Here is a 9,716-nt window from a genome sequence, read left to right as displayed (position 1 = left end):
CGTCGTACGACGAAAATCGAATGCAGTGTGAATCCAGCAATAGTCTCGGGTAAATTCGAATCCGAGGAACCGGCCGAACCTCCTCAGGGGGTCTATTCTTGAAAATAAACGTATACGAAAGTCTAGGGAAATATTACAGTATACGTTACGTATACTATAGTATTTTCCTAGTTTTTCGTATACGTTTCTTTTCAAGAATAGAGCGCCAGGACGTAACACTCCTATTGTTTTGATTGGTCAAATTTCAATCTTTTAATCTTCAATCTCAATATTCAATGCGTAGTCTGATTCCGGCCTGATTATGGCTGCGTTCCGTTTCACGCATGATGCGCACGATGCATCTTTTATCCTTGCTATTCACCGAATGTTAAACAAGGATAAAGCGGGGAGCACAGACTCTTGCATAACGCATAACACGTAATGCATAAGAAAATGTACCAATCAAAGCCCTCCGTTTCCTTCCTTTCCATGAAATAAAGAATTCTGATTGATTGAATTTCTTATGCATTACATGTTATGCGTTATGCAAAAGTCTGTGCTCCCCGCTTAAAGCCCATGGCACATACAAAATGTAAGGCCGTAAGACATAATCAGTAAGCGAATTGGCCAATCACGATAGAGACCGTAAGGCCAATAGCGAATTCAATCTTATGCGTATCGATGTTATAACTTCGGCGTAAATCGATTCGTGTAAACGTAGTCCCTAGTCCGGTCTTACCCCGGATCTACAATAGAGTTTTAAGCCTTAAGCCATAAGAAATGAACGAATCATAGTCGATTATTCCCCTCGAATTCGACTGTAATTGGTTAAATTCTTACAACTTAAGGCTTGAAACACCTATTGTAGATTCGGACTTAAGCGGGGAGCACAGACTCTTGCATAACGCATAACACGTAATGCATAAGAAAATGTACCAATCAAAGCCCTCCGTTTCCTTCCTTTCCATGAAATAAAGAATTCTGATTGATTGAATTTCTTATGCATTACATGTTATGCGTTATGCAAAAGTCTGTGCTCCCCGCTTTACGATTTCTTTACTGCTTACGTATTGCGGCCTTACGTTTTTGTATGTGCGCCATGGGCTTTAAATGATGCATTATGCACATCATGCGTGAAACGGAACGCAGCCTATACTTCTCGTCGGTAGAGGCAGTGAGGCAGTGTTGAATTGAGCGTAGCCTCAGCCTCTCTGAACAGGCTCACAGCCGCGAACGCCACGGTTCGTCAAACCCGAGAATCGCTAAGCTAAGCGCCGCGACGGATCAGACCGATCAGCATCGATCAGACGGATGTGCGATCATTGCGATCCGCGGCGCGGCCGGCCAACCGCGAGACTCGAGAGAGCGAGACGTGCGAGACCCGTGAGAGCGAGAAGCGAGAGGTGCAATGATATCTGGTATATTGGCGAGTCTCGCTGTCTCGCTCGCCGTCGTCGGCCATAGTGAAAATGGCGGGTATTAGCTTACGTGAATGACGACGACCGTTCGTCTCCCGAGAGCTTATAATCGCACGTCGCACAGTCGCGGAAGGATTTCGAGTGTACGGTGTGTGCTTTGCCGCAGTACGGCTAATATCAGCGGGGTAACTGTGTCATATGATTTATCTGGGGGGTAAAGATGCAGAATGTAGCACAAGGAACGACCTCGGATAGCCAGAAAAGCCTCGAGAAGCCAGCCTTGCAGTCAGCAGCAGCAGCGATATTACCACCACCAGCGAACGTTCACCACGACACTGGAAAAACGTCGTCGACTCCCCAGTCTTCGAATTCGAGTCCCACGAAATCGGAGACTGAGACCTTTTCCGAGCTGCAGCCGCGCTTTATGACAGATTCGTCAGAGAGCGAGGAGGACAGCGTTTCTGAGGTAAACGCTAACGTTAATTCCTAGGCGAGTGATAAAGAGAGAGAGGGAGAGGCTCGTCTAGGTGCAACGTGATAAGATTTATCCGTGATCCGTGTGCACGGCGAACAGGACATGAGAGTAAGAGAGAAAAGGTGGGGACACGGTTCTCAGATGGAATGAGAAAGAGAAAGAGAAAGAGAGAGAGAGAGAGCGAATGAACGAACGAACGAACGAGCGCGAGGGGAGGAGAGAGAGAAAGAGAAAGAGAAAGACTGTGCAAGCTATGGCCTATGCTCCTGAATACGTGCGCATACGTGTACATACACGCGTTCGCGACGAGCATAGTCGTAATGAACCGAGCTTCTTGACATGAAACACACCGATGTTATCGGCTACGCAGGCATCGTCTTCCTCTCTCTCTCTCTCTCTCTCTCTCTCTCTCTCTCTCTCTCCCCCCCCCTCCCCGCCTCCTGTTCCCTTCCCCTCCCTCGGCAACGACGACGACGTTGACGTTGACACTCATCGTTCACAGGGCGGATACACGCTATCTCCGTTGGATCGCGTTCGCCAGTTCTAGGAACGCGCGCTCAATCCCGATCTCGAATTATCTAGCGTTGAGTTCGCTCGAGTATCTCCTTTCTCTCTTTTTCGCTCTTGGTCTTTTTTTTCACCCGCTGACGTTTCCTGTGGCATTTCCTATTTGTATTAACGCATATTTTCGTATCAGCATGGTTGCACCGAGGATGTCGGCGACATTATATGCGTGCACGCGCTCGTTATACCGGATCGATCGTAACGATCTACGCGACGTGTGTGTGTGCGCGCGTGCGTGCGTGCGTGCGTGCGTGCGTGCGTGTGAAATGTACATATTCATCTACACACAGCCATTACGCGCACACATAGGTATTCCTCGTGATTTCCATGTACATGTGCTTAAACTCGCGCGTGTCATTGGCATATGTCTCGTGTGTATGCATGAGAGGACATTCAAGTCAAGCAGAGAAAACGACGAGGTTATGACTAGTCGCTGTACCAAGATAGTTTTCGTTAAGACACTATGGGATGGGAGGGTACACTTGAAAATAGATCTGTTCTTTTTAGCATGGTTCATCTTTCTTCCTTTTCTCTCCACGTTGGAGAGAAAAAGAGAATCGTGATGAACCCTGCAAGAAACTTAGCTAAAAAAAAAACAGTTCTAATGATTAAAATTTCTATTCTCTTCATTCAAAAATGTGTGTGCGTGCATGCGTGTCCTACACATTTTAAATTGTACTACAAAACAATTTTTCGACAAGCATGCTTGACAAAAAAATATACTTCTCTTTCTGAACGTTAAAAGCGAATAATCACCCCTTACTCGTAGGGCAATAGGTAGAAATGTGAAAAGAATAAATCATTAAAAGGGATGTCAATTTGTAATTTTATGATTCAAAAGTGACTACGATTCGATCATCAACAAAACAGTGTCATCTTGCAGTAATTTGATTCTATTTGAAATTCTTTTATAAATTATAAATCGTTGGATCGTGATTTTAACATGTAGGTCTATGTACTTATGTACGTACGTACGTTTGCAGGGAGGAAAAGTTTTGATAGAGCGAGCATTCCTCGCCTGCGTCACGCGGCGAATCTCGACTCGCGGCAAGTTTCAGGCGGAATGTACAAACTCATGAGAATCGGGTTTAACAGGTCTCGACACGACGTTTGACAGTAACGCATGTCCAACGTATGTCTTTAGACCAATATTTCGCAGGGTATTAGGTAGTGCTAAGTTAAAAGTTAAATTAAAAGATTAAAAAGTTTTTGTAATTAATTTTTACTTAATTTAGTTACATTTTATCGATAACTATTAACTTTTAGTTAATTAACCCTTAAACACAATGCGAGGGGATAATGAGTATATAATTTAGTAATTTTATGTTATTTATATTGCATGTAATCGTTCGTTGTGTAGACAAAAATAACCAGTGATTCTTTAACGAATATGCCGCGAGAAAGGAAAAATGTAAAAATTATGTAAAACTTTTTCTTTTTTCAAATCTTTTCTTTCTTTTCTTTTTTTTTTCCTTCGATTGTTTGGACCAAATTTAACTTTTAACTTTTTAATTATTTTCTTTATTAACTTAACTTGTAATTCAATTAATTATATTATGGATTAACTTGTATCTTAAATAAGTTAAATTTTCAAGTCTGTTGACTTGATTAAAAAAAAATCAAGTTAACCTATTCAATCCTGATATTTCGTTTGCATCGTTGATTGATAAGTAGTTGACGGAAAGTTTAGGCGACACAAAACCAATCTTTGAAGCCTCGATCCGATTAATTTAATCAATGATTAATACTAATAGTTGACACTCAACAAGATTGTTTATTGTGAAATTACTGATCACATGTCATAGTTGATTGTTTCTAATCAAATTTCTCTTTCCACATTAAGTAATACAAAATTAATTGTCCACATATAAACAAGTATAAGCTCGTTGTACCACTTTGATCAAAAAGTTCCCGGAATTACCACCAGGTGATGCTCTGAGTTAGCTGATTTGAGTTCTGTTTTTTTGGTTAGGTTGCTACATCTATCATTGACATTTTCACCAATTTTATCGCCATAGCTTGACATTTGTAAAAGTTACGCCATCTTGAATACATCTACTTCTGTACGGTTTTCGATTTTTTACAGTTTTAAAAATGGAGTTGAATTTGCAACATCCGTGGTTTTTTGACTCGATCGAACAGAAAAAAATCGCAGGGAGCCATATCGGGTGAATTCGATAGCTGTGGATGGTATTCGTTTCGTTCTTGGTCAACAAATGTCAAGCTATGGCGATAAAATTTGGTGAAAATGTCAATGATAGATGTGGCAACCTAACCAAAAAAACAGAACTCAAATCAGCTGACTCAGAGCATTACCTGGTGGTAATTCCGGGAACTTTTTGATCAAGGTGGTATGCAAAGCAATAAATAAATATAAGGTCAATGACCAAAGAAACGAGCATGATCGTCCAAATAATACACGTTCTGCTTAAGTTAATCGAAATTAACATTCTCGTAGGTAACACTTGCTCGCACTGACAGTTTTTGTCAGTCAAATGTCAAATTTGCAGGCTCTACAGGAAATGTTTGACCTGGGTTATCATTGTTGAGAGATCAATACTTTCGTAAGGGAAAAGAATATGATACAATACTTTTTTGTTTGTGTTTGTGCGTGCGTGCGTGCGTGTATACAGGATATTCCGAAATTTGCAAAGTGTGTACACACACACATAAAGTTGTACCTATGACACTTACTGATTGATTAACGCCTCTTTTTGTCTTAGAGTGCTATTTAATTTTTTTTTTCTCATTTTCGTTATACAAGGGCTATAGGACAGAGAGGTTCTCGCATCTCTCTATCCTATAACCAACAGTCGACAGACTTGAAAAATTTGTCATACGACAAAAACGTACAAAGGACCTCGCAGTTTTCTTATGGGAAAGTACTTTCGGTCAAAATGGCTGAAAATTTAGTATGTGATAGCTTATGGTGTCCTGATCAAAAGTCTCAATGGGCACGTGGTCCTAAAATCTACAGGTTCTGAGATATTGGAGTTTAAAGGTCGATAATGAAGATATAGCTATTTTTAAATAATATTAGGTATTTTTTGCCAGTCATGTGTAGAATGATGAAAGTAAGAATCGATCCAGCAAATGAAACAGAATCCTAAACTCATAAACCATACACCCATAAACCCTAAACCAATAAACCTTAAACCCATAAATCCATACATAATTATATAAAACACTTACATCTCTTCATTTTCATTGCCAACACGCTGCCAGATTTTTATTTATCGGCTGGCTGGGTAGCGGTATTTACTTCGATCTGTCTTTTTCAAGGCTTTGATTTATTAAAAATAAATGAACATTTTTTTTTAAATTCTTTTTATTTTTAATATATCCTTTCCATTTTTTGTTCAAGATAGTTGATTTGTTTCTGACAAATATTTCACAAACTATTTTTTTGAAAGCAATTGATTTATCTGTAACAAATCTTGCAAACAATGTTTCTAAGATCGCGGTTTGTTACAAGTTAATTTTATAATCTGCCTTTTTCAAAGTAATTAGTTGATATTGTATAGACGTGCGTTATGAAGATGAGAAACGTTTAAAGAAATCGAAAAATGACTATAATATTATATAAAACGTATAATACATATTTATATTACTATTCATGTATATAAAAATATTTAATAAACATATATTCTAGACAATGAAACCATTTTTCATGTTTTTTATATACCAATGAAATATTTATACTGTATATTAAAAGGCAATGAAAAACATGTTACTTTTCATAATAATCGATATGAGGCCATATCGATCTTTAAACTCCAATATCTCAGAATCTGTTGATTTTAGGCCCACGTGCCCATTGAGACTTTTGATCAGGACACCATAAACTACCACATACTGAATTTTCAGCCATTTTGACCGAAAGTACTTTCCCATAAGAAAACTGTGGGGTCCTTTAATCCCACTCTTTTTTTTACATTCTTGTTTATGGCACAGCTGTTTAAGGATAATAATTTAGAAAAATTAATACTAATTGACTGAGGTCGAGAGTTGCGAATCGCATCGATACGAGTCAGCGTTGATCACAAAAAGAATTGGTTTCTCGGTCCCTTGCTTTTTTTCTCATTACTTACGCAGTAGTATGATAATACGATTATAATAACCTAAAAGTCATACCAATCGGAATTTGCTTGGCACAAATTATCGTGTGCTTTTGCAATCGCATTTAATAGCGTCCGATAATATCGAGATAAATCAAAGACCAATCCTAGTTGATAACATTTCTTGTTTATCTATAATTAAAATTATTGAAGTCTGTATAGAGAGGCACCGAATGTTGTATATATTATTTACTTGTACTTGAAGTAAGACTCCAATGTCTTAATTATGGTTTTCTTTTTCCAGTGTTATCTCTCTAGTCTAGGCTAGTAGGCCATTAATTCTTCCACATTGTATTTATATGCGTCTAATTTTCTGCCAAACATTGAATGTATCAATTCTCAAGTATCTACATGAGTGTTTAATTAGCACTTAATTGTGCAATAAATTGCAATCTGTTTAATACTAATAGAAGAATTAATTAATGTAATAGGCGTAACTTTTGGATGCGTAAGAAAGATAAGAGATGTTGCAGCTTTTTTAATAATGGAGATATTCTCAATTCCTTGATTTTAAATCTTTTTCCTTTAAACAATCTTCAAGCTTCAAGACTATCATTGAACAATACCTATTTTAAATTCGTAAGAATTATACTCTCTCTCTCTCTCTCTCTTCTGTAATCCAAGTTTTTAGGAAAGTTTTCATGCAAAAGTTTATTAAATAATTAACGCAACTACCCTGAATCTAATTGTAAGACGAATTCTATTGACGTCGACTTTGTTGTCATGTGGTCGAAGCTATTTTTTTCTTCTAATATTGTAACATCGGTTTTAATTTCTAGACTTTGTTTCGTCCTCCTCTCTCTTGTCAAGGTCTGTACATGTACATTGTAGAATTGTATTTATGTCGCTGTATAAAAACGTATTGTGCAAAGTTAATTACGTTGACAGACTTATTTGCTCAAATGTTTTTTTTTTTGCTTTAAATATCTGAGCGCGCGCGCACACACACGCGCGCGCGCGCACACAGAATGTCCCGAAATTCGCGAATCAGAATACCAAGTAAGAAAGTTTTCAAAAAATTAAATAAGTCAAAAGGTTATTTGAGAATTTTTATTTTAAAGATTAAATATTTCCACTTACGGACTACGTTTAGACGGACGACGTTTAAACGTTGAAATGTGCGCTTGCTAATACTACCGCACGAGCGATTCATGGACAAGTGACCGTCTAAACATAGTTTGTGATTGACGATGCATATTTAAACCTTTATACATATCTATGTCAAAAATTATTGTACAATTTGAAATAAAAATTCATAAATTGTTTAACTTAATTTTTTGAAAACTTGCTTGCTGTGGTATTCTTTACAAATTTCGGAACATTCTGTACACGCACGCACGCACGCGCTTATGTATACATGCATACACGTACATATATACTCATCTGCAGCTAACAATGAGCAAGTAAGCAGATCTGTAAACGTACTTTGCACATTCTTTTGTATAGTGACATAAATACATTAATTTTATCAAATCATCTGTAAAGAGATAGTGAAGAATTGAATAAATAACGATCGGAACTCGACGAAGAAAAGGGCAAGCTTCAGTAACTTAGCGTTTATTAGCGATTAACTCGTGAAGCATTTTCGATATTCGAATTATATGGAATTTTACTTGGAACAAAATAAAGTCGTCGATCAAGTTAGTCGGAGCGTGATCGGGGTCGTCCTAAGGGTTCGCGATCGCATCGAAACGTATCTTTCCCACCTCTGTCTCGTATAATCCGCCTTTCCTTCCACCCACTCCTCGAGTTTATCATTATCCGTGTTAGTTAAATTTCGTATCAGCCACCAGGTGGTCTTCGTTTCGCTAGATACGCCGGCTATAGATACGTACACGTAGATGGCCAGTCTCGCCGTAACTTCGTCGTCGCAGTGTGACGAAGGGACGGGGAGGAGGGGGAGGAAAGAAAAAAGAAAGAAAGAAAAAAAAGTGGAAAGAGTTATATAACCCATCAGGATGTATATATGTATGTACGTATGTACGCATGTACGCATGTATGAGTTAACAGTTGTCCCCGCCGTTGCTGACGACACCGACACCGACGTTGAGCGTCGGCCTTTCTTTTCGTCGTCGCTTCTGCTTCATCTCTCGCGAATCGCGAATCGCTCACGCAATCCTCCTATCTTTGCCTCCTCTCCACTCCTTTCTCTCGCTATAGTGCACACAAGCGTGCGCGCAACGACTTCCACCTTCATTCTGATGTCTACGAGAGCATCGCGGCCACCGAGGTGCAGTGTTCGAATGCCGTTCCCCGTTCCCATCCTTCCTCGCATCCCTGTGCTCGGACGTATAAGAGTGGTGGAGATGGAGAGGAGGAACGAACGAACGAACGAAGGAGAAAGAGTGAAAGAAGAGAAGAATGACTGGCATGCGTGTGTATGTATTTGTCAGAGCGTGTGCAATGTTGGTTAAAGTACTCGTGCGCGCTATATACATACGTACACACACACACACACACACACACACACGCGCGCGCGCGCACATGCACGCTTGTGAATGTGTGCTTATACGCGCATAGTCGTACAGGAAACGGTGCACAAACACAAGGCAACGCGCGTCGCACGTGCATCCATCCCGACGATTCGCGTGTGCGTGTTCACACACATATGTGTGCGCGTATGTATGTACGTGGGATGCGCGAGTTGCGTGAGTGTACTGCTGCGTTCGTCGCACTGCTGTCGGGCGCACCACCTAGTGGGTTTCCCGCAATACGCCGCGCGTAACGTTCTTGCTCTTGCTCGCGAGCAGTTCAGCAGTCGCGACTGTCGATTAGCTCTTCCGTGCCGTCCGTCAGATCCGTCAGCTCGTTGATCGCTCTACTCGCTCACGTAATCGTTCGCGGCGTACGTACCGGTGTATTCGCAAGATTCCCACTGAATCGCACTATGTTTCACGGCTTCAAGGCGGCGTCGTCGGGTCGTCCCGCTACTCCCGCTTCTCTCCGCGCGTAGCGGTCGCTGTCGCTGGTCGATGCACGCGTGGATTGTGGAAGCGACCATATTCTATGTCCGACGGTGTTGGTACGGAATTCCTCGTCTCCTTCCGTTCAGACGACGTGGAAGGGAAAGAACCGAGAACCCGTCGATCTCGCTCGTCGTACGCGTGCGCGCGCGCGCGCGTAATGTGTGCGTGTGTGTGTCCCGACGCGAGTGTACGACGG

General features: G+C 40.5%; 1 protein-coding gene across 2 annotated transcripts in view; it reads left to right on the top strand.

Annotated features, from left to right (window-relative positions):
- Nucleotides 1-1,395: 1,395 nt before the first annotated feature.
- Nucleotides 1,396-9,716, top strand: part of mask (multiple ankyrin repeats single KH domain) — a 31,972-nt gene continuing 23,651 nt past the window's right edge. For both annotated transcript variants that reach the window (XM_018453854.1, XM_018453853.1), the window contains exon 1: nucleotides 1,396-1,863. In XM_018453854.1, the coding sequence (XP_018309356.1) occupies nucleotides 1,618-1,863 (246 nt within the window). In that variant the 5' untranslated portion in view covers nucleotides 1,396-1,617. The remainder of the gene's footprint in view (nucleotides 1,864-9,716) is intronic.

Source organism: Mycetomoellerius zeteki, unplaced genomic scaffold (assembly GCF_001594055.1).
Source record: "Mycetomoellerius zeteki isolate Tzet28-1 unplaced genomic scaffold, Tzet1.0 scaffold411, whole genome shotgun sequence".
Taxonomy (NCBI): domain Eukaryota; kingdom Metazoa; phylum Arthropoda; class Insecta; order Hymenoptera; family Formicidae; genus Mycetomoellerius; species Mycetomoellerius zeteki.
This window is presented reverse-complemented; position numbering and strand designations above follow the sequence as displayed.